The following is a 25,481-nucleotide window of genomic DNA, read 5'->3' as shown; positions in this document are numbered from 1 at the left end:
ATGATGGGGGTGAGTGCCACGGGGCGGTAGTCGTTAAGGCAGGTCATGGTGTGTTTTTTAGGGACCGGGATGATCGTGGCTGACTTGTAGCACGATGGTACCACAGCCTGGTCCAGCGAGGTGTTGAAGATGTCAGTGAGAACCCCGGCCAGCTGGTCAGCACACTCCTTGAGCACCCGACCTGGTATATTGTCGGGGCCCGCCGCCTTCCGTGCATTTACATTCCTCAGGGTCCTCTTGACATCCGCTGTGGCCAGACTGAGGGGCAGTTCGCTGGGATGGGGGGTTGATTTCATCGCCGGGGTGGAGTTGGTCATCTCAAACCTCCCGAAATGGTTGTTGAGGCGGTTGAGGAAGCCGGTGTCATCGTCACATGGGAGTGGAGCAGCTTTATCGTCGATGATGGTCTGTATTCCTTGCCACATTCTCCTGGACTGGACTGGCTCCGCATCGGAACTTTTCCCCCCGGAGCCGGCTGCTCTCCTATTGGCCGCGCCTAGATGTCGTCACAGCGCGTTGACGCCCGATTTCAATTTTTTTTTAATCGAGCGTCAAGGCGTCAAGGCGTCAAACGCCACCCTTGCGCGACGCTCTGCTCTCTGCGCGGCGTTGCGCTCTGACGCCGACGTCGCACATACACAATGAATGGCTGCGCTGACGCCACCCTGCGCCTGACGCGTTCAGTGTGTAGGCACCTTTACCCCTGTTTTACACCAGAAGCGTTTGCAGAGCGTCAGCAGAGCGTCCGCGTCGACGCAGTGAAACGCGGCCACTAAAGTCAATGAGCAGGTTCACACCAGGCGCAGAGCGGCCGCGTTTCAGAAGCGTCCCAGAAGCAGTAAAACGCGACCCGCTGGAGCGTGAGCAGAGCGTCAACGCGGTCGCTCTGCTGACGCTCTGACGTCCCCGCTTTCGCTTCCTCTCGCCGCCACGAAGCCTGCGTAGAAGTCCGAGGCTCCGAAGCCGGTCCAGAGTGGAGTCGCCGACAGTAACCCGACTCACAGATCTGTTTATCTGCAGAAGTTTATATCTGTCGTACCTCAACTTGAGTTTTGTACTGCAGAGTTTCGTTTGTGCTGCAGAGTTCCGTTGTCGCAAGCCGGTGCAGCCGCTGCCAAGGGTGGCGCCGCCTGCTGTCATGACATTTCAAAATTTCCACAACAACAGTGAGCTGAGAACCCAGTGAGTTCCACTTCAGACAAGAGAGAACAGGAAGAAACACTGAGCAGACACACGACTGCTGGTGTCCACTCACATCACATTTCATGAGTTCTTTACTCAGTGACGACTCACCTGCTGCTGCTGCTGCTGTTACTGCTGCTGCTGCGTCGCCTCAAAATGGATCCTGACAAAACAACTCTGACTTCTCTTCCTGCTTCTGCCACGCCTGATTTTATGTAGACGATGGCCAAATTCCAACAATACCGGTTCTCACTGGTACACCCATAAATACAAACAAATACTTTGTCACTGTACTGGAGTCCATTTTCCAAGTATTTGTACTTTACTTGAGTATTTCTATGACTTTTTACTTTGACTTCCTGCATTTGTACACAAATATCTGGACTTTCTACTGCTCACATTGGAAAAACACGCTGGTTACGTTTGTTTCTTCAAAGATTTCAAAGATGCAAATTGTATTCAAAGTCATTCACTCAGTATTTATTGTAGTTGCTGCTGGAAGAGTTTTTTTCAGCATGTGTTCATTTCTCTGTAAAGTCTGGAGTAGAAGGTAGTTTTGACTTCATGGCGCCAAAAATGTGATTTCCTCTTTGAAGAGCTGCACCTGTTTTCTCTCTTTTGTTTGTCCAGCGCTAAATCATAACCAAAGGCGTCTCATTGTCAATCAGAGAAAAAAAGCAACTAGGCCCTCAGAGCAGCAGGGGGCGACAGTGGGAAAAGACCTGGAGCAGATCCAGACTCCAGAGGGTCAGAGGTCACACACACAAGGCATTTCAGAAATATATCAATCAATAAAATACATCAACAGTCACCAGACATCCATCATGAACAGTAGTCACATGTCATGAACAGTTATTAGGAGTAGCAGTAGTTTTAATGCTTCTCCAGACCAGCTGAGAGGCTAAAGTTAGGAACTGTGCTGGCTGTTCAGGAGTTTAAACAGAGGGGGGCAGTATGGTCACCCTGAAGGAAGCCAGTCAAAGGTGCAGGCCAGGGGGGCCTCAGGTCACTGGTGGTCTTCCTGGCCTTGTTTAGCATCTTCTGTCTGTAGATGCTCTCCAAGCTTGGCAAAGTGCAGCCCAACACTTTGCTGCATAGTCTGATGATTTGACCGACTCTCTTCATTTGAGCCTGTGTGGCGTTGCCAAACCAGCAGATGGCAGCAAAGGTGACCATGCTTTCAATAAAAGAACAGCGCCAAGCCACAGTTGCAACCCTGAAGACTGAAGCAGGGAGGCAATGGGAGCATTTTGACAGTCTCTGTGTGAGCCAGGCAGGGATGGAACCCACAACCTCCCAGTCTCAGCTGCTTAGGGACTGGACTGGAAGCTGGAAGTTGTTGTTTGCGTTCCTGGAAGAGTGTTTTTCACACAAGGCTGCTGGACTGACAGCAGACCGGCACATCGTCCAGCAGCTGCTGTTTCCTGCTCAGCACTATTGCTGTTGTTCCACTTGCCAATAAAATATCTCATGAAAAATGTATCTTTTCAAATGTCTTTGAAAAGAAAGCGTCCCCTCTGTCATATTGTAGAAGCCATTATGGCCCACCAGTCAAACAGTTTGCCCACCCCTGGATTAGAGGGTCACTTAGTGTTGGAGTTGGGCTTGGTTCAAAGTAGCAAGAGAACAAAAGAGGCTTTGCTTGAGAATTGAACCAACAACCAGGATTGCAACCCTGGTCTCCAGCACCACAGTCAGCAGGCTAACCCACTGAGCTAACCTGCTAAGCTGCTAAGCAGGTTCCTGAGGTCTGTGCAGGGATGTCACTACATCAATAGACAGCAGTGACTTGACATTGGTGCGTTTCAACACTGGACTCTGCAGGAGAAACAAACAGCCACAGTCACTTTGTCCAAGTGCAACACAACAAGTGGAGCTGAAGCCTTTTAGAGACAATTAAGAGGAAAGAAAATTCTCCTCACTCTTTTAAAATGGAATTCAAACAGAGTTTGAAAAGAAGGAAGGGGGAGCTAGCTAGATCCACTCACCTGTTTGCTGCTTCCTGTTGATCTCACTTGAAGGAAATTCCAAATGCTGGAAGATTGAAATGCTCGAATTCCACGGATGACCTCCGTGTTGGGAGTCAGCGTTGCTCCCCACAAGACCGTATTCAGCGCTGAGGAAGCAAAGAACTATAGAGACCTCAGTGCCTCACCTGACACACACTGACACACACTGACAAGCAGCGACACAGACACACAACAAAGGACAATAAGTTGCTAAAACCAAAGATTCTTGAACTCATTTCCTCATCAGTGATGAATAATAGAAGATCATCAGCATCAAATCAATCATATATAGGTCACTGTATGATATAATGACACAGTTTATAGTCATGTGTTTACCAGAAGCAGTGGGCTGTATAATAGGCTGTATGAACAGGGTGACCTATTGACCTCCACAGTCCTCAGGCTAACAAGGCTCAGTAGGCTAAGCCTCTGGCTGTGGTTGTAGGCGATGTGGGTTCAAATCCCAGTTGGTACCAGATGACCAGGTTTTTACTATATATATTTGTACTTTATACTATCGTATGTGTTTTTTTCTGAATTTCAGACATATTGAGATTTTGCTTGGAATAGCGTTGTCTCGTGCTAAGCTACCACATGACTTTTGTTTTGGTGCATTTTCACGGTGGCGCAGTGGTTAGCGCTGCCGCCTCACAGCAAGAAGGTCGTGGGTTTGATTCCGGGGCCCGGGCCTGGGACCTTTCTGGGTGGAGTTTGCATGTTCTCCCTGTGTCTGCGTGGGTTCTCTCCGGGTTCTCCGGCTTCCTCCCACACTCCAAAAACATGCATGTGAGGTCAATTGAACGTTCTAAATTGTCCATAGGTGCACATGTGAGTGTGAATGGTTGTTTGTCTCTATGTGGCCCTGCGATGAACTGGCGACTTGTCCAGGGTGTCACCCTTCCTTCGCCCTAAGACAGCTCGGAGAGGCTCCAGCAGACCCCTGTGACCCTGAATAGGAATAAGTGGGTATAGAAGATGAATGAAGGAATGAATGAATGAATGGAAAAAACAAAGGATCCAAAGCGAAGGATAAATGTAGCAGTGGATGTACTTCAAGAGTCAGCTGATGGCGGGTCAGGGTGGAAGAGTGCTGACTGATAATTCCTGAGGTTGGTGAAAGTAAGTGAAATAAGAATGTTTTGTTTTCTTGTCTAAGATCTTGGTTACGATGCAATCTGAGCAAATTAAAGTTTTGTTGTTTTTCTTTAATTTTTTGGACATGAAAAAAATGTACATTCCATGTTCTGTATATTGTCTATGTCTCTATTGTATCAGTCAGTGGAAAGAGTCTCTGTGGTCTGGTGAAAGACGACAGGAGGTGACGGAGCAGGAAGTTGACAGTGTCTGTTGAAATCCATTTATTTTCTCATCTATATTTTGCTTTCTACCACTCCGTCTCATGCTGAACTGTGATTGGACGGTCAACATTTTATGATTTTTTTTTTTTTAGGTTAATTTTGAGCGAGGAGGCCTGCTGGAGACTGAAGGGAGTAAAAACAACACAATGAATAAGTTTGTCAAAAACTTTATTAAGAAAATAGTTCAACCAACCAGGAACAACCAATGAGCTCAGGAGCAACATTGAAAGTGGTGGCACACAACCAGAACCTTTGATCCAAAGTGAAAAGGAGGCTTCATGCTGAGATCCATCTGCTCCGGCCTCTATCTCCAAGTCCTGCTTCTTACACTGAGGATTCAGCTCCACCAGGGGCTTCTGGGACATCTCTCCCAGTAACCACAGCAGCTCGTAGGGCGAAGCAGTCCGCCAGCCACCAGGCTCCACTGGGGTCAAAGGTCGTGACACGCCTACACAGTGTGGAGCTTGCTGTTTGGCTCCGCCTGTTGTAGTTCTGTCAGCCACCACCAGATGGAGCTCTCCTCTTCACTCTCCTCCTCATCCTCCCTCAATACCTGTAGAGAGAAGAAGAGACAGCAGGAGTCAGGACTCACGGTCCTTGAACGCATCATCACAGAGACATTGACTGTTGATGGAGATGATGGAGTGACTGGTGAGAAGAAGCAGACTCTCAGTCACATGTCAAGTGTGGAACATATGGAGGTCATGTGACCATGGAGTGTTGGACTGATACTGAGAACTGATGAAGATGAACTGATCAATAATTGAGTACAAGTACTCGGTGCTCTCCAGGGGCGAGGAGCCGGATGGGGTGTTGGAACAGGAGATCTAGCCTCCTCTTCGTCGGGAGCCTTGCCCCCGCTGACGGACACCACAGCCTTTCCCCCACTAACGGCTGCCTGCGCCCCAGCGGTTGGACATCCAGCATCGGCTCGTTCTCCTCACTGGGTTCCACAAGACCACCGGGCCGCCAATAGGCAGAATGAGTTCACAGAACCGGCCACCGAACGGGCAACAACTCTTGTCATCGGGGACTCCATCATCCAGAATGTCTGTCTGAGTAGGGCGCTTACCTTGTTTTTTCCCGGCCCTACCGTTACGGACATAACAGAGAAATTGACGACCGTTCTGGACTCTCAACCCCAGATTAATCCAGTCGTCATCCATGTGGGCACCAACGACACCTCCAGACAACAGCCGGAGCTTCGAAAACAGGATTTTAAGCAGCTTTTTAATCAGCTATCACAGTCCCGGCTGTGTGTTTTTATCTCCGGCCCCACCACAGTTTCCGGAAAAATGGAGTAGCCAGCGGGAGGATGTTGTGTGCAAACGGTGGGACAACCAGATTTCATTCCACCGCAGTTAATCAAGCCTCCGGTGCCACCTGAATGGAAAACACGTAGCACCTAGTACGAGCACCGGAGGTAACGAGAACCTCAGAGCGCCAAAACCAATCAGAGTCGCCAACCAGATACATATTTTTAAGCTAGTCTTGAGTCCCAGAACTCGGTTTCATATCAAATGTTACACTCGGGACACAGCAATCAAAAGACAATACAAAAAGTGAAAATAGAAGGATCAAAATAAACTATACAGTAGTTACAGTTTACAGTTACAGTTAAAAAATGGTTAAACTATACAGTAAGATATACAATAAAATATAAGAAATCAAATGGATCTATGAACAACAAAGCAGGGGCAGATGTGCAAAGACAGTCAAAGATGTGCAGAGGCAGGGATAAGCAGGCTTTAGAAAGCATTGTTGCATTATTTGCCCTTGAGTCCAGTTAAAAAAGTCCAGAATGCTGTCTTAGGAATAGCACTTCTATGCTCAGATTAAAGTTCAGCACTTGTAAGTCTAAATAACAATCATTCTGAGAGTAGACCAGATGTGTTCATAGAAATGCAGCAGGCACTGTACAAAGAAGGGAAACATGGAAATCAATGTCAGTATTTGTGGGAAAGAAGTCAAGATGATAATAAAAGGGAAACTAAAGGAGAGATGGCAGAAACAATGGGAGAAAGAAAAGAAGGGGAGGTGGTATTAGAGAATCCAGAAGGAAGTTGGAGAGGCAAGGAGCACAGGAATAAATAGGAGGAAGGAGGTCATATTCTCACCAATGAGCTTTGGGCATACAGGGTTAAATAGCACATTGCACAAGATAGGGAAGCACAACACAGGGGTTGTGACTACTGTGGTGAGGAGGAAACAGTAGAACATGTTCTAGTCAAATGGAAGAAGTATAACACACAAAGGAGACAGATGATACAAAAAGTCAATAGACAAAAGGAAAGGTTCAATGTGAGAAGCACGAGGTGAGAGTGTTAAAATTTTGTTGGCATTTGTGAAAGCAACAGGGTTGTTTAGAAGAATATAGAAGCTTCTATGTTTATCTAGTGATTTATCTATTATTATTGTTATTTTGTTATTATTTTATTTATTTATTTTTATTTTCATTTTAGTTAAATTAATTTCATGTAGTTTCAGAAAAGTAAGTCAGAATGATCCATACTCCTGATCAGTTGGTGGCGCTAATGCACCAGTTGGTTGTTTGCCCACCGCCATAAAACCTCAAGAAGAAGAAGAAGAAGAAGGCTCAGGTGGTTCCGATTCCAAGGATGCCCCGCTACTATCCTTCGCGTACTTATGTATCCCATGATGCTTTGCGTGCTGCTGCAAAACATCGTGGGATCCTGGGAAGTCAGCTGAAATTAGTGGCATGTACTGGCAAAGACACGACATATAAATCTAAATATTGAAGTTTAACATAAAGTATCCAGTTTTTAACGTAGGATTTTACTTATTTGATCATCCAAAGGCATCGTTAGATGGCGAACCAATGGTCAGCTTGATACTATAAAAACGTCACTTCCGGGGTTGGCCAGCCGGAGGGAACGGCGGTGACACAACCAGGAAATACGCCGAAGGCTAGACCGTCCCGAGTGGTTACCGGGGAGGCGGGGTTTGGTCCATCCTTCTAGGCTGGGTACTCGAAGAACGCTTCCTTCAGACGGAGGACACTCGGTCTGAAGGGTGCAGACCCTGAATTGAGACACAGCATGGCTGTAGCTGCAGACAAGAGCAGGTGAAGAACCTTGTGCTGATTTTTCCCCCTAATGTTTCCTCACTGTCTTCATTTTCTTGTTTTGGTAGCAAAGGGGAAGGAGGGAAATAGTGGCTTGCTAGCCCTGCAATCCCACCTGTAGCCTTAGCCAACCTAGGTAGACGCATGTATTTTCAACACGTCATTCCAGTCCTACTATAGACTGTTGAGGAGATGAATGTCGTGCCAGCCAGCGACATCCAAGAACATCTCCTCTTTGCGTAAAGGTAAATGGACTGTTGGAGGACATGGATGTTGTTTCAGCCAGCAACATCCTGGAGGATCACCTTTGGTATATAAATGGACTGTTGGAGGACATGGATGTTGTTTCAGCCAGCAACATCCAGGAACATCATGTCCTTCGAGAAATAGAAATGGACTGCTTTTGTATATAGACTTTTTATACTTGCTGTTTTTAAGCATTTGTATATATTTAGATGTATATACTTTGTCTATTTTTTATATCTAAATGTGTGTGTGTGTGTGTGTGTGTGTGTGTGTGTGTGTGTGTGTGTGTGTGTGTGTGTGTGTGTATGTTCATAAGTTAATTGCAACCTCCATTGCACGTCTACCCGTCCTAGGGAGAAGGATCCCTCCTCTGCGGCTCTCTCGGAAGTTTCTTCTTTTTTCCCTTTTCAGGGTTTTTTCTCACCCGGTGCAAGGGTTTAAGGGTAGAGGGGGGATTGCATTTACATGTATATAGTTCATTGACATGTGTATATAGTTTGTTGTTCAAAATTCCAATGAGTTCACAAATTTATTTTTGTTCTAAATGTTATGTGTTCTGCTAATGTCTCAGTTTGTCATTTAAAATTTTGAAATCACTACAATACAAATAAGCAATTTTTAAGTATTCATATTATTGAAATGTTCTTTTACTTAGTCTTATATACTGGTTTATACATCTTTTGTGAAAATGCTGACAGTTTGTCAGTCGCAAGTCCATGGGATGATGTTGCAGTGAAAACTCAGATGAAAGCAGAATAAAAAAGATGGAAATAAACATCCTGGTCAAAGTTTACCAAAACTATTTTATTAAAATAAAAATGTCAAAACTAACTTCACTGTACCATGAAGAAAAAAACAAGTGCTAATCTAAATAAACAAAGGTCGGCAGGTGTCGGAGTTCATCAGTGGGCGTCGGCAGGTGTTGGGGGTCATCGGCAAGTGTCGGGAGCATTAGAGGTCATCGGCGGACGTCGGCAGGCTGCGGACCTCACAGCAGGCAGTGGCCAGGTGGGCTCAGTCCCACAAACGCTGCTTGCAGCTTTAATTGTGCTTGTACACGTTGTTTAATTTCTTGGGACCTTGTTTTCATAAACTCTCTTCTTAGTTTCCTTTTTGATTTTATAAGTTGCAACAGAGAGGATGGGAGATTCTTTGGAACTTTTTAATTCCCTTTAAGGACGTGAAGACTCTTCCCTGTGGGCGGAGTTGGCTTTTATTTGAAATTGCAGACAGGAAATAGAAAAAAGGTCCATAACTGGGCTTAGCAGGGACACGGAACTCCCGCTGCCGTCGCTGCAGCTGAGGGGCGGAGCAGTCGGGACTGAACGCGTGGACGCAGGAGGTGCTTTCTCCAAAACGTGATTTTTACTCCTTGGTTTCCTTAGAGCAGCTTGAGCCTCCAGATTGAATGAGGTGAGTATTGGGAGGTGGCCGATATCTGGACAGACAGCAAACTGTGTTACTTTTCCTGTGAGATCTGGGGTGACAAAGTAGAGATCCAAAATATCCACTGAGTTATGTGAGGCAGAATAATGTGTTGGCTCATCATGGTTAAGAAGGACTAGATCCAACTGTTCAGTTATATTGTTCAATGTGATACCAGATTGATTTGTAGTTTTATTGTTAAAGGATGAATGTTTGGCATTAAAATCTCCCATTATTATAGCTGACTTTTCTTTTAAAAGGGCCTCTTGGAAGAGGTGTGGAGAGTGGGTGACACCTGGAGGACAATAAACTGACATGAGGATTATGCTGTAGTTTGAGGAGAACTTAACTCTTGCAATGACAAATTCATTGTTCTGAGCTTGTTCAGGACTCAGTGAGGTGATGGTTTCATTGTAAACAATTGGTCTTTTAAAAAGCAGGGCCACTCCTCCACCTTTTCCTTGCGATCTGTCACCTCTTATCTCTCATATCTAGGTTGAGGGAAGTCTTTTTCTTGATGAATGTGAAGTAGCCCTTCTCCGTCTGATCATATTACTCTTATGTACTCTCCTCTTTCTTTCTTCTTTTTCCCCTTTTTCTTCTTTCCATAGCTGCTAATTGAAAGTGCTTTTCCAGACATCTCCAGATGGCTTCATATTGTTCTTCATCCTTCATCTTCATCTTAATAATTTAGTGGCGTCGTCAGGGTTAGTCAAGGAGACCATGATAAAGGTGGTGGTGGGGGGGGGGGGGGTCGCTGCTCTCCTGCTGATAATGCGGTGGGCACTCAATATCTCAACGCCTTGGTTATTAAGTTCATCCTTGATTTGGTCGACGGTGATGTTAAGTGATGGCCCTTTGATGATGATTTGCCAGTTGGTTTGTTGTAGTTCTGTCCTGCCTCGGTGGTTTGCCAGCTTCACACTGAGGTTGGAGCTTTGGAAAGCTTTTTCAGGCCATCGTGCTAGAAGCTGGTTCATTGATATGGCATCTTTTGAAAAAAAAAACAGCAGCGCTGATATTGTTGGTTTACCGTGCATTGGCATTTGGCAAGTCAGTTGCGATCAATTCCACGATGATTGGGATGTTCAAAGGAAACGTGCACGGATTCGTGCATTCGCAACGTTTTGAACATCCCGACTCTTGTGGTCTAACGTAGTTTTCTGGATTTGAACGTACGTCAGGTTTTAGGATGAAATCCATGTTCGTCTTTGTGAGGCCCCTGGTCTAGCCTGTTTACTGTGGAAACCTTTTAGTGCTGAGTTGTGGGATCCTGCTGTTACCAAGTGGCTGGCTTTGTGTGTAATGAATGAATCAGGTCTTCCACCTCCACCAAGGAACAAGGAGGACCCAAGGTATCCAGGTTTGGGTGTGCAGGCCATCATAGTTCACTGGCAAGCTCAGGAGAGGGTGGGTGAGCGAAAGAGCACTGTAATCTAAAATGTAACTACTTGATGTTGTTTCCTCTCAAAATCTCCAAATATTACACACTTCACCTATAATTTTTCCTTTAATTGTTAGCATGAAAGATTTGGGAATAATGTATATATAGACTTACACACTGCCACTAGGATTAATCATGACAGTGATATGAAATGCGAGTTCCTTGAAGAACAAGAGTCATGGGGGAAAGGCTGTTGGTGTAGCAATGTTTAGTTTCTGAGAGTTCTGCTCTACTATACTGGGTGTAATGAATCCTTGCCCGTGTTCACTGGAAGCAATGGGAGACTGCCACAAGCAATTCTTGTGAATGGTGTAACATTTATATCTATTGGTATGAAAAGGTGTAGGGAATACATGCATATCTTTATTTTATTTTTTTTTTAGCAAGAAAAGTCATCAAAATTTCTTTCTTTCTGTTAAAAATGTATATTACCTCTTAGAAGGATGTAAGAAAATAGATCAATCTTAAGCTTCTCTGGCTCTGCGCTGCCAACAAACCACGCGGATGCTTATCTGATCATGTGCTCTGCCTCCTTGGTGCAGAGTGTTTGTCATCCTAAAGCAAAAAAGCAAAAACGCAACCTGGACCAAAGCTCTGCAAAAACACCAACGCTCAGTCCCGGCAGCACTGCAGTTTGATTCAAAGTGAAACTTGTTAATGTGTTGCAGCGAGTCCTTGAAATGGACTGAACAGCATGTCGAACTGGCTGCACTGACTCAAAGGGAAAATGGGTCATAATCATCCAGAGAGGTGACTTAATGGTTTGCAGGAGCTACGAGGTTGTGAGGAGTTCACGGTCACCCTGATTTTTAAAGTACGCTGTGCTAACTAAAATCACAACTTTGTACTTGGATAAAATAACTCATGGAATTCAGACCTATCTTGCTTGCAACTGCTGTGCCGCTGAATCAACAAACTTAAATGCTTTTTTTCAGGGAGAATCATGAGAATTGCCATGACTGAACAAAACTGCCTGGGTTCATTTATGGAGCAAATCAAATCTGCATATGTCAAATAACACATAATTTACATATTTAATAAACATTGAAAAAAAGAAGCCATCAATTATGATTCAATTAACTGTATGTGCCACACAACTGACCTGCTTCTTTCCAGACCTTTTAGAACATTAAACAGTGGATGTGGACATGTTTTATCAACATTGATGGCTTATAACCGACAAAGGTCTCCATGGCACCATGCATGGTGCTTGTTATTTCAGGTGAGACATAATGGTTACACGGAACAAAACATGCTAATGAAAAAGAAAACACAATATATTTTAGAATATTTTGCTGTAAAAAAAATAAATAACAGGAGTGAAATAATAATCGGAATAAATCACTAATGATGTTCAACCATGACTCAAAATAATCTGCTTTTCATTAGCTGCCTGGAGTTTAAACCATCACAGTGACCTCCATCACAGACTTGTTGCTCTCTTTTATTTAGCATTCACGATAAATTGGATTCCACAAAGCTTCACTAAGTCAAGTCATCTTTTATTATCTTTTTTTTATTTATTTATTTTTTTTTAAAGAAAAAAAGAAAATAACATTGTCGGATGTGATTTCACTGGATTAACTCTTGATTGTAGATGTTTCCATAACCACACCGCGTCTCTTGGTGGCGCTGCAGATCCACCCTGCGCTGGAAGCTGTGCTGACAGCGGGGGCAGCTGAACGGCCGGTAGCTGCCGTGCTTTCGGCTGTGGGTGATGAGGTTGGAGCTTTGGCTGAATGCTTTGCCGCACACTTTGCACACATGTGGTTTCTCACCTGAGCAAAGGAACAGTTGTTTATGAGCTCCATCACGGTTTAACCGGTGCAGACAATATTCACTTAAAAACCTGAATGTAATTTGTACTCCATCCATTTTCAATACCCGCTTCTTCTGCACTCACTGTCGCAGGGTTATATAATCTCTATGTTTCTCTATAATCATTCCATTATTTTAAATTCCTCTTCATACTTTTAATATTACTTAATGTCTCTTATTCCTATAAATATCTTAACTCTACACTCATAGTGTAAGGTGCAATGTATCCTTCCCTCAAAGAAACAAAAAAGAATCCCGAAAAGGAAATTCTGATTCCGATTAAACCGCTGTATTCACCCACCTGTGTGGATGAAGGTGTGCTTCTTCATGTCTGACTTCTGGTGAAACCTCTTGCCGCAGTACTGGCAGGGGTACGGCCGTGTGTCCGAGTGGATCAGCAGGTGGGTGGACAATGTGGACGACCGCTTAAACACCTTTCCACACTCCTTGCAGCTAAAGCTCCGCTCCTGGACACATGTATAGTGGAAAACAATTCAAAACAAAAGTACACAGTAATGTTGGCTGTTTAAATGTTAAAAGGCCAACACATAAATAGGTTATGCAACATAAAGTTGCATTCCCTTTCTAGCCCTTTTATGGTCGGAGCTATCACGTTGATTTCTTTGGGAAAATGTTCTCCCTTGTTTTTGTAATAATCAAATATAAACATATTTAAGATCCAGTGTCTAATATTTAGCCTAATGTAAGATTTTTATATAGGTAAAAGCTTGACATACTGTCTATAAATACATTCATAAAAGGGGGTACTCTCAGAACAATGAAAGTCATTTGGTATTCCTACCCTTAGAACGGATCTTATTTTTATTGTATGTAAGAGTGTCCATAGACCAATAAGGGTCTTGCTCCCAGTTGGCTGCCATCTTGCACCACCATATTTCTAAGGAAGCCTGGTATGGGCATTTGGTATTTAGGGTGAACAGTGGCATCCTCAAATAAACCAACAAAGAAGAAGAAGGTGGAAGCAAACCCAGCTTTGTGTGCACAGGCCACTGTAGTTCACTGGCAAGCTCAAGAGGGAGGGAGGGTGAGTAAAAGATTGCTACAATTTAAAATGCAACTTATTGTCGCTGTCTCTTCTTCAAAATCTCCAAATATTACACACTGGACCAGTGGTGTCCAAACTTTTTTAGCAATGGGCCACATGACGGAACTGCATCATGTCAGCGGGCCACGGTGCGTGGGAGGGGGAGGTTGCTGGTTGGCTGGAAATAGCGCTAACGTCCCGGCATTTCTTTGATGAGCGGGGGAACGCGCTACACGCGCCATCGCTGTCGCGCGACACTAACGGCAAAGTTACATGGCGGGGGGGGGGGGATTCTGACTGCCTTCACGCGAGCCGGACAGAGACAGGCAGCGGGCCAGATGTGGCCCGCAGGCCGTAGTTTGGGGACCCCTGCACTAGACCTTTAAAGTAAATGTAATTGAATTCAACTCCACAACTTACTATCAAAAGAGACCTTCTTTAAAACGGAATGATGCATACATTGCTATCAGTGTATCACTGACTTGGTACTCTACCTTATTTCTGCCAAAACTGCCTGGGGTTCTAAAGTTATAAGGCACTTCAGTTGCTATGGTTGACCTGATGAATGCAGCAGCAAAGCTGCTGTGAACCGGAGTCTGCAGGCCTCCCTCCGATGTTAGCACTTCTGAAAAAGACTAGAGAGGACTGAAAATCAGACAGTGATGCAGTGAAGTTAGGACTTTTATTTATCTTCCTACAGACTGTTGGAAATGGACTATTGTGTAAAATGATATTCTTGTCATTGTCACAGACCATCATATAAATGTAAATGCGCTATGAAAAGCATATTTTTAAAAAAAAAAACAGCCAAAATAAGACAAAGCTACTGTATGAAAATCCTAGAATGTTTTATCTCGCAAGAAAGTGTTTAACATGACAGTTGTTTGACGTTGCTCATCATTTGTTTTGTGTGTCGTTTAATGGAATTTGTTTCTTCCATTTCTTTGTCATAGATTAATGTAGACGCTGTACAAGGATTTTACTATTCCCCTTCAGATTCAAATCACGTTTCAGAGTCACTGAAATGAAACAAGGGATAAAAACCTGTTGAAACTCACTTTCTCACAGAGTGGACACTCACTGACGGGGGTTCTGCGGTCTGTGTGGGAGGTGTGATTGAGTAGCATGAAGACAAGCCTCTCCAGTTTTATTTCTCTTTCAGACGGCCTGTCGTGTGACCAGGGTGAGGCCACGAGCTGAGCACCTCGACTTTCAACAGTGGCATCTGTTGGAATAAAGACCATAATAGTCACCATAACAGTGATGACCATTAAGAAGTAAAAATAAGATTTTTTTTTTTTTTTTTTGCTACTTCCGTAATGTTTCACAGGAAACATTGTTAAATTAACTCAGTGGGATCAGAAGCAGTGGAAATTAGTGTTGTAGTCGAGACGGCACTAAACCAAGACTAAGTATTCAAGACTAGAGAGCATCAAGGTCGAAACCAGACCAAGACTGTATATATATTTATTTATTTTTTTTAAATCACTAAAAAAGAGAACAAATTGCTTCTACATGAAATGGAACAGCAACATTTCTTTTCAGCAAGGTGTCTTTAAGTGATTTTCTTTAATAATTTTGCTGCTTTGCCAGATATTTTTCTCAAAAAAGCTACTTCGCTTCATAAAATTAAATACTAATTAACTAGGAACAATTTAAATGAAAATGACAGCAATTACACCAAGCAGGAATAAAATGCGGATGAACCCCCTTCATGTCTGAGTATCTTAACACTAAGAACACACTCATCAATCTTACTCATGATGGTTGCGAAAGACCGCAAAGTTTTGCAGTTGTGGGGATGAGGGAGTGAAACTAAGGCTTCCTGCTCTGTTATTATCGCGTCATTGCAGTGTTGGCTGAGTCTCGACTGGTCTTGTTCAGAAATCCCCAGACCAAGGCCGAGCAGAAATGCCTCCGAGTCCAAGAGTGACACCCTCAAATTGTGGTCAGCAGACTGGTCTTCCGATCAAGACCAATCTCAAGTCCAACACTACTGGACAACTTTGTTTCTATTGTAATGCTTGAGTACCTGGAGGCCAGGACAGGTGTGTTGGGGCAGTGTGAGGCCAAGCTCCCATCCTGTCCCAGGACGGAGGAGCACCAGCGGAGCTGTGTGAGACTGGGACTGAGTGGGTCTGGAGCTGCACCTGGTGTCCAGGGGACCTCCGGCCCCCCCACATCACGCGCTGCACTGGCAGGTTGCTGTCGGCTTCCAGCCGGCACTGCTTCCTGTAGGAGAGCCTGGCCTGACCAGGCTGAAGGCTCCTTTTGCTCCTGACAAGAAACGACCGCGGCATGGCGGGCGAATGACTGAAGGAAGAAGAAAAAAGAAAAAAAAAAAGTGGTAGTGCACAAAAAAAAACAGCTTTTTTTTTTTTCTTCAAAAAAAAAACCAACATGATTCTTCGTATGCTTGTATGCCAAACACCTGCTGGTGCATGTTCAGTTACAGTGCCAAAGCTTGAGGTTTCCTTGACAAATACCGGCAGCCACCTGCATAAAGCTGGTAAAGCTTTTTTTTTCTTTTTTTTTTTCTTTCAAACCAGGATAAGTCTGCAGATGCACTACTCTCTCTAAACTGACACTGACAGTGGGGCACTTGTTAGGCCTAAATAGAATAGAATAGAATAGAATAGAATAGAATAGAGGGCCTTTATTAATCTCACAGTGGGGAAATTTGGATTATTACATACATAATCACATAATTAAATTGTACTCATTTTAGTAAGACGGAATACAAAAGTACAGGCAACTACTAATTCATGCAAAATTCATTATTTTATTCTAAAATGTGACTCCTTTACACTTCTTTTGATTTTAGTCGATCATCATGAGACATGAAACAAAACCCTGCACCTCCCAAAAAAAAATCAAGGGATAAAAAGTAAAGTAAAGTAAAGGACAATGTTGCAACAAAAAAAAAAAGAATTGCCAGTGTGTCAGATTTTGTACCACAAAATTTTATGGTTTTATTTTATTTTTTTCATTTTTTATGAAAAAAAGAGAAAGACAAATAAATGTCCCTGAAACATTTTCTGTGCTGCTAAAAAAAAAAATGTAAAAGCATTTTGGTAATTTTTCCAGACGTATGTGCAGAACGAAACGTGTAAAACTACAATATGAACAGGAATTGTTTGCTGGAACAAAAAGAATCCAAGAGATTGACTGGTCTTACCTTTGCGTGCACCTCGGTTGAGAGTCGAGAGCTCAAGTCTCTTCACAGCTGGCAACGTCCTCTTTTGTGTCTATCACACCCATCAACTGATACAAACATCATAAGATGTGAATTGAATATGGAGCAGTGCTGAGGATTGTGGGTCTTGAGGTAAATTTAAAAAAAAAAATCACTTGGCAATACAAGTTGACAGTTGTTGTTTTTTTTTATCCTATAGTCTAACTGAATGCTATCAATGATTAAAAAAAAACATATATGTCTTTTTGCGAGGCTTGGTTAAAAAAAAAACTGCATGGCAACACTGATCTGAAAAATTTCCATTACACACATTTCAAACTTTACAGAAAAATGACATATTAAAATGACAATATGTATTCATTGATTGACTATGCCTTCATAGCCACTTGTGTGTGTGAGTGTTTGGGACCCTGTTGATTTTCCTCATGTTTTTTTTCATTAACAGCCTCAAACCCACCATCCACCCTCACTGTCCCTGCTCATGGCAATGCAACGCAAGACAAGCGCTAATTAGAGAAAGACATGCAAGTCATGCTGCAGGGTTTATCAGATGACATGCAAACATCCTCCTCCTCACTGAGAAGACATGGGGCGGCCACCTCCTTGTATTAGCGCTGGCGTGCACATGAGCCCGCTGCACATCGCAGCAGGCGGACAGAATTAAAACATCAGAAATAGCAGCATGGCCAGGAAGCGGAATATCTGCAAATGTGCAGCAATCCAAACCACCACAACTCAAGTACAGGGCCCGACAGCTTGTCATCACAAATTTGTAATGATCTGTTATTTCTTGTTTGTTTGTTTGTTTGCTTTGCTTGCTTGCTTTGCTTGCTTCTTCGTTGTTTGTTTCTTTGTCTTAGCATTTATTTTCTCGTTCTAGCGGCTGAAAAATGCAAAAAGAAGAAGAAGAAGTCGATGTGTCCTGAGAAGATAATGACTTGATGAAGTGATCTGTGAGATTTTAGAAATGCTGGCAGTTTCTTTGAGGAAATGAAGCTGTATGTTTCTTCTTATCAAAACAAAATCTGGATAAATTAGTCATTGGTGATAACCGAATGGATAAAGTTAAAAGAGTGTTTTTGCAACATTTGACTAACATTCTTAAGCCTCAAAAAAAGTGATGTGATCAAACCTAAAAAACAAAACACAACCTGAAAGCGCAAAGACGGACTGACACAGCATTTGCTGTGGATGTTTTCCATTTTTATCTTGTACGTTTTTTAAAAAAGCCTAAAGCAAGTAAGGACTTCTTCACACTTTATACTTGAGGCACTTTCAATCAGACCTCAGATTGAAATCAAAACCCTCCAGGTCTCCATTAAACGACGCACCAACACGGCTGCGTGTGGCTGCTTTTTTTTCTGCAAGCGTCAAGCATCGGAGGGAAACGCCGAACAGAGCGAGGTGAAAACCTTGATGTGCATGCAAGTGGAGAGGCTCGGCGGAGCACTGTGGTTGGTGTGGTGGGGGGCTCGCAACCTTCTCCCGGGGGCTGCCAGGGAGAGCAGGCGGGCGAGAGCAGCGCAGGGAGCGGAGACGGGCTGGTGGGTTCAGTGGGTTTGGTTTTTGGGAGGTTTCAGGGGCTTCTAGTCGCCTGGTGGCAATGGAAACGTGTCTTTCTAGGAACCTGAAACTCTGGGAGGAAAAGGGGGGCACGAATACAAGACAAGTGAACACCGTGTTGTTTCTGATGTTCAGCTACAGGGTGATGGGTTTGTCAGCACCAGTCACAACATGCATTATTTGCTTAAATAAAATGATTGCAAACATAAATAAACACTGTGAACTATTTTTGGCTTGTACTTATCTCATAATTGAACAGCAAATATGAGGTTTTCAAAATGTGCTTCATTTTCAAAACCAAGAAGTCATGAGAAGTTCCACAAAACACACTTCTTCATCATTTAGTTAATGTGTTTGTGTGTGTGGGGGGTGTAGGGGTGCTGACGTCCTAAATTATTAAGATAAATTTGCCACCACAGTGTTTTGCATGTGACAAAGGCAGAAACCAAGCATGCTAGCAGTATGCTAGCGATATGCAGTCTGGCCCTCGTAAGATCTTCATCATCTCAGCAGGATGTCTGCTCTTGAAATGGTGAGGAACCTAAGTTAGTCTCACTAACGCTAATGAGCAAGACTGTTGTAATAACTTGACTACGTAAAGATTGCATGAAAGGATACTTGAGTAAATGGGTACTTTTTGTCTCATGACGTTGGTCTGGCTTTGATTGTGCAATCATTTTTTCTAAATTTTGCTGAGTTATGTGTTTATGTTTTGTCTGTTTCCGCCTATCACATACATACATACATACATACATACATACATACATACAGACTTTGTCTATGCATACATACACACATAGATACATACAGTACATCCATCCATTCATCCACCCATACATACATACATACATACATATATTCACAAAGAACAGTGTTTTTTTTGTGTGTTTTTGTCATGTTTTTGTCCGACCCAGTCAAGAGGAATTGTATTTAAGAATGTTGTATGCATTTATGGGAATTTGTCATACGTGTTGTTCTCTTGGTGTGTTCATGTGTTTGTATTTTGTCTGAATGTTTTTTTTTTTCTTCTGAGGACTATGAATGCAAATTAGCTTAACGCTATAGCTGCTAGCAGCTTAAGTTCGTAGCTGTTCATTAGTGCTGCATTGTCCAGTCCTAATAAAATCAATAAATCAATTGAACTTCATTTTAAAGTTGCAATGACTTATACGGCTGTGACTGAACAAGTGGACAAGTCATGCCATCATTGATAAAAGAAAGAAAAAAAATCAGTGTCACTCAACGTCAGGGCCAGGCCCACGGGCTCATTCGCGTTTCTCTGGGTGGTTGCTGTTGCGGCGGGCTGTGTAAGGGGATTTAACAGGTTAGGCACTCAGTTCGACTTTCTCACGGCAGCAACTTCTCAGACTTTCTGTCGCCAGTTTGCCCCCACCCACTCATTTCCTCGCAGCATTTTAAATTTCCCTCACTTTGCTTGACAAAAGAGCAAAGGTGAGGAATTTTGCTGGACATTCATTTGCGTGTTGGCGAGGTGGAGGAGGAAGAGCGGTTCGTCGAGCGCGACATCTAGACTCATCTTGGCAATGGAAACTGGGGGCAGCACCAACTCTCAGTGTAACACAAGGAGAAAAGTGCAAAAGTAGAGTCACAGCTCGCATGGTTTGCGCCTCCCACCAACGAGGAAACATTTATTCTAATCATGGGGACTTTTTGTTTTAACTGGGTGGCAATGCTCCTACACTTTCAAATTTAGATGACCTGTTTCTAAGACACCCCTTTGTGCTTAATATTATTAAAAAATATATAGATATATATCCTGTAAAGCATCCTTCCCACTGATACTGTATGCTAAGGAGGCTTGAGGTCGACTGAGTAGATGTTTTGTTGTTTTTGTTGGGGGGGTCTGAGGAGTGGCTTGGGGTTTACTTAACAGTCCACAAGTAAGAAGGCCCAATACGGCATAATTGTCCCTTCACGCTCTTTCTTTTGTTTTTCATCAGAGCTATGGGCAGAATGGCCAAAGCATCTCCTTTGAACGTAAGATGTGCATTGCAATATCGAAAGTTTAAGCCATCTCACTGGCAAGTGAATATTCTCTGCTGCTGTTCTCGCAGGCGTGTGAATCCTGTCACATAACACAGCCCCACCCAGAGATTTTGGCTATGGCCACAGTCAATATTATAGCGGCGAAAAAAAAGGTGTGAAGCCACAGGCAACATAGCAGCAGAACTCTGCAACCGACCGAGGGTGTAATGCATGATGGAATGCAATACAAATGTGCGCGGGCCACATCGATGTTCTAAATTTACCGGCGGAGTTCGCAGAAAGAGAACGTATAAGGTCAGCACACGCGTGTGGTTTTCGGGTGGGTGGACACAAGAGGAGAAAACTTGCGCGTGCTGCCTTTTAACATCTTTGGCCCTGTTGTGAATTGAAAATGCCACACACTCACATTTTTACCACCACAAACAACACAGGCACTGTGGGTCTCCTGTGCAGCTTGTGGTGTATAGCCTTTGGCAAACATGCAGGCCACTTGCAACACGTAAAATAGACACGCACACAAACACTTTTGTAGAGCACAATGTGGTTCACTGTCAGTTTGACCCTTTGAGATTCCATTTAGCCCAAATACAACAAAAGCAAAGATAAGAAAAAGACTTGTCCAGGACGAACCCCAACTAAGACTGCTTGGATAGGCATGAGTACCCCCAGCAAACCTGAGTGCAGGACAAGCAGTAATAGAAAATAGATGGACTCTTGAAAAAACAATAATGGTATCATTACAACATTGTGTTACGTCCCGTCTAGGGGAACCGAGAACGCAACACAACGGGACACCTTCCCCCACTCCCAAGCCTTAGAAATCTCTCCAAAGCGCTGGTCGGTGCTTAACAAAAGACATTTATTTACAAAAAATGGAAAAATGGGAAGAATACAACGTAACCATAAGCGGGTGTTGTCTTCAGGGTGGGCCCAGGCCAAAATAATAAACAACACCCAGACTAAGTCGAACTGAAGAAAGAGAAACCAAATACAAATTCTAACCCCCTCACCCCCGACATACTGTAGGTACAAAAACAGGAGAAAAAGGGGGACAAAGTAAACGGCAGCCCACCCCTACGATTGTGTGCACTAACAAAGTACAGAAACACAAAGGAGTTGGGAGCAGAGGAGGGATGACCGTCGGCTGGCTCAGATGCTCCTCCTTTTCAGCTGTAGCTGGACCAATCAGCAACCAAGGTTTAGCACAGCACCTGCAAAGTGTCATCCGCTCACACTGACACACACACACACGCAGGCTGTGTTTCAATTCAGGGTCTGCATCCTTCGGAGGAAGCGTCCTCCAACGGAAGGCGGGTCCTCCGAAGGACCCGGCCGAGAAGGACGAACCCAAACCCGCCTCCCCGGTAACCACATGGGACGGTCTAGCCTTCGGCGTATTTCCTGGTTGCGTCACCGCCATTCCCGGCTGCTGGCCAAACCGCGGAATTACGTTGTTTTTTTTTTAGCATCAAGCTAACCATTGGTTCGCCATCCAACGATGGCGTTGGATGTTCAAAGAAAAGAAATTGGTGGAGTATTTTGTGCTTCAGAAACTCCTAAAGAACTTTCTTTAGTATCCTACAGTGTGAAAAAAAATGGTTTTGTCTATGTCTTTCCTATTAGGCAGTACTTTTTAATGCTTGATTTGACTTCATTTGCCAAAATGTTGAACTATGACGTTAACATGTATTGTAAGGTTTGGTAAAAGTGTCTGTAGTGCCCCCTGACTTCCAGGGTGATGTGGACTGGAGGTTTTACGCCCAATGCTTAAGGTTTTTTAATGATCTGCACAAACACTCAAGACTCGAAATTACTGGTGTCTAATTCACAAAGGAGGTCTAACAAAGGTTGACAAAGGTTGAACTCTGAGGCTCTGAATTATAGGTGTACACCCACAGCTGTAAAAAAAAAAAAAAGGTCCTTAATAATGGAGCCCTGATACTATGAGTCACCATGGCAACTGTCAACAAAAAAAGCAAAAGAGAGTGCAATGTGGATAGACAAGGAATCTTGAGCGAAGCAAGTGGACTAAGGTAGAACAGTTAGAGTACAATATGATTCACGGTCTTCGGCGCTGAGACCACCGCAGGAAGTAGATCGTCATGAGGAAAAAATCTAGAAGTAGAAAAACTTCATGCCACAAAGGAGATCCCTCACCCCTACACAAGAGCCTCAACACTGGCAGTGGTTATTAATCAGTTGATCTCCATTTTCATCATCCAAATTTACAAAAATAATTTGTTTGAAGGCTTAATATACTGAACCAATGCTCCCGTGATGTTGGAGTTTTTTTAATTATTGATCCCTTATTGTCATTTATTTCTGAATGAACTCAAAAAGCAGTGTTTGAAAAATATAATTGTGAATTATGTTTTCTGATATGTTGCCAAGACCAAGTCCATATATGCAACGTGTCAGGTAAGGATCCAAGTGCAAACACGAGATGGATAAGGAAAGAGGGTTTATTTGCGACAGTTGGCAACAGCTCGTGGTCAGGGACGGAAGGCAGGTCAGTTCTCCAGGACGGCAGCAGAGCAGGTTGGTCGGGGACGAAAGGCGGGTCGGAGGTTCGGGGAGAAGATCGAGGGTTCGTGTCCAAGGCTGTTCCAGGTCAGCAGTAACGGGGCAGGAGAAGCAGGTTGGTGGTCGGACACAGAAGCGAGGTCGGTTTACCAGGACAGGACCGCAGGTCAGGGGGAGAAAGCAGGTCCAGGGCGAGCGAGCAGGCAGGCAAGGACCCACTAGACGGTCATAACAAGGTTAGCGGACAATCTGGCAACGAGGGCGTGTGGGGGACAGGGCTTATATGCAGCAGTGATGGCAGAGAGAAAGCAGGTGTGTCAATCAGGTGGGAACGTGCCTCAGCTGCTGCGCCAGCCAAGGGCACCCTGAACCCAGCAGGCAAGACTGACAGGCGTGTGACAATATATATATTTTTATATATATTTTAAGAAATTCATTTCTAACACTTTCCAAGCATTGTCAGAAGTCCTTAAACAGCCACTGGTCTAGTTTGGTCCTGGTAAGCAGCAGCGAAGTGTGTTGTGAACTTAGCAAGATATTTCTTTGTTTATTCCTAAGGTGCATCGTTTTAACACTGGAAGAAAACACAGGACATGTCGACGTACACTCTTGCTTAGACTGCTTTATTACCAGTAACTCAGTCTTGGCAGACATCTTTAATGCCCAGATCCACTCCATCACCATCAGCCTATATCCACATTTCCACAGAGTTTATGGTTAAACTATGGTCAAACTTTTTTTTAAACCGCCTTCATAAAATAGACCCCTACTGTGATGGGGTCTACTGTGATGGGGTCTCTTCTAGTGCATCAGAAGGTGATTCACTAGAAGAATTCTCAGCCAATGCCATATGACCTTTAACCCAATTAGTTTTTTTTAAGGTTACATTTACCGTAATTGCCCTCTTAATATCATATCTATGGACAGGAATACCAAAGTGTGCTGCAATACAAAGTACATTTTCTCTGCAACATGCATCAACTTCCTTGAGGGAGGAATTATCAATGAAACCTTGCTGGTTGATTTTGATTTTCGATGACTCATCAAACAGTGGTTGCCTTGATATAAGACATCAACACAGTAACGTGATCCCAGAACAGCTTCCAATTGTGTTGCATTCTGTCATACTTGTGACAAACGTATAAAAGCCTAAAGGACTTTCACACGTTATGCTTTTCATACTATAGGAGTCAATAAAGAGACCGTGCACCTGAATGGAGCAGGAGTCGCTTTGAGGTGTTACATAACAAAAGTTTTTCTGATGTTTGGAGCGACTGGCGACTGGTGGCATCAAACCACAATGGAGTAAAATACACAAAAACTGTTTGAGTACCAGGAGGCACAAGAAGGCACTGTGTAACCTCAGCTCAAAACCACAAAGTTAGTCAACAGTGCATTCACAAAAGAGCAAACCTTCTCACAAAGGTGTTGCGAAATTTCAAAAGAGATGTTGACGGTTTAATAGCTGAATGCAAGCAGAGGAGAGACAGCAATAACCACAACAAAGATCGTTGAAATGTCCTCCCACCAACGTCTCTGTCTGAATTAGCGCACCCACTGCACGTCTCTTTTGGCATTGCCACCTCCTGCGCTAATGTTGCTTCATATGCTCCTTGAGAAATTCTACCCCTGCCACAGTTTATCTCTTGGCGTTCACCCTCTGAGCATCGAGTGATGAACTGCTGTTTCTCTGCAGACTCAGTTGAAAGCAGCAAGACTAAGAATTGTATCAAGATTTAGACAGAAATGTGGCGCTGGAATTTTGAGACTTTAGCAACACCTGTTGGATAAGTGTGGTAAACATAGGAAAAACATAAAATGATTTTTGTATGAGACTAAAGGCGTTTTTTTTTTTAAATGTGTTTATTTATTTATTCATGTATTTATTCATGTATTTATTTATTTATTTATTTATGTATTTTTATTTTCATTTATTTTACGGCAGTAAGTTTACAACTGTAATGTATCCAATGTATTCAATTCACGCAACATTAAACTTCTGCCTTTATAACGCGCCAAATGCAAAGTGTATTATCTCTCTGAATGCTGCCAGCCCAAGCAGGGGATACTCGGCCAATACTGATGACTGAGGGCGGCCCTGAAGGAGTTAAAGAGCGCAGGACTTCTGCCCACAGGATCTTAAACAGACTTTTGGTGCTGAATTAAATTTTTGAGTTGCACATCCTCAGCTGCCATGCCAACAGCTCAAGACCCATGAGGTGCCTGGCTGAGAAGGGCTTTTTGTGAGTTTTTCCCAGAGGGAACTGACGGCCCCGGCTCTGGAATGAATCCCCTGTGAGCAGTTCAAACCAGGAAAGGGAATATAGCGTTTCTTTTTGCTGGTGAGTAAAGGATAATCCTGTCTTGAAAATTAACAAAATGACATGAGATGATCTTTTCGGATTTGTTTATTTTTTTCTGTTTTTTCAACCTTTTGAAGACCTTTATGTAAACGATATGTCTGCGAAGGTTCTCAGTCGTCCGGGTCATCTTAGTGTAGGAGTTGGGGGCAACTGGACTGTTTTTTTCTATCTTAAAGACGGTTCACCTTTCATCCAAAAGGCTTCTTCAGTTGTAAAC

At 43.5% G+C, this 25,481-nt stretch overlaps 1 protein-coding gene and 1 long non-coding RNA gene across 2 annotated transcripts; both read right to left on the bottom strand.

Moving 5' to 3' along the window:
* Positions 1–4,700: 4,700 nt before the first annotated feature.
* Positions 4,701–22,069, bottom strand: LOC142892443 (uncharacterized). Its single transcript, XR_012927427.1, has 2 exons — positions 21,624–22,069; positions 4,701–4,997 (listed from the first exon to the last, which is right to left on the bottom strand). It is a non-coding gene; the product is annotated as an uncharacterized LOC142892443 (long non-coding RNA).
* Positions 12,235–16,945, bottom strand: LOC142892413 (uncharacterized). Its single transcript, XM_076032582.1, has 6 exons — positions 16,791–16,945; positions 15,645–15,925; positions 14,671–14,837; positions 14,107–14,247; positions 12,869–13,034; positions 12,235–12,527 (listed from the first exon to the last, which is right to left on the bottom strand). Exons 2-6 carry the CDS (start codon positions 15,910–15,912, stop codon positions 12,322–12,324), a joined length of 948 nt encoding a protein of 315 aa, XP_075888697.1. The 5' UTR covers positions 15,913–15,925; positions 16,791–16,945; the 3' UTR covers positions 12,235–12,321.
* Positions 22,070–25,481: the final 3,412 nt, after the last annotated feature.

The sequence above is a fragment of the Nelusetta ayraudi genome, unplaced genomic scaffold (genome assembly GCF_046127955.1).
Source record: "Nelusetta ayraudi isolate G7.1 ecotype Tasmania unplaced genomic scaffold, CSIRO-AGI_Nayr_v1 ptg000034l, whole genome shotgun sequence".
NCBI classification, from domain to species: Eukaryota; Metazoa; Chordata; class Actinopteri; order Tetraodontiformes; family Monacanthidae; genus Nelusetta; species Nelusetta ayraudi.
Note: the sequence above shows the minus strand (reverse complement) of the source record. Positions and strands in the feature narration are given on the sequence as shown.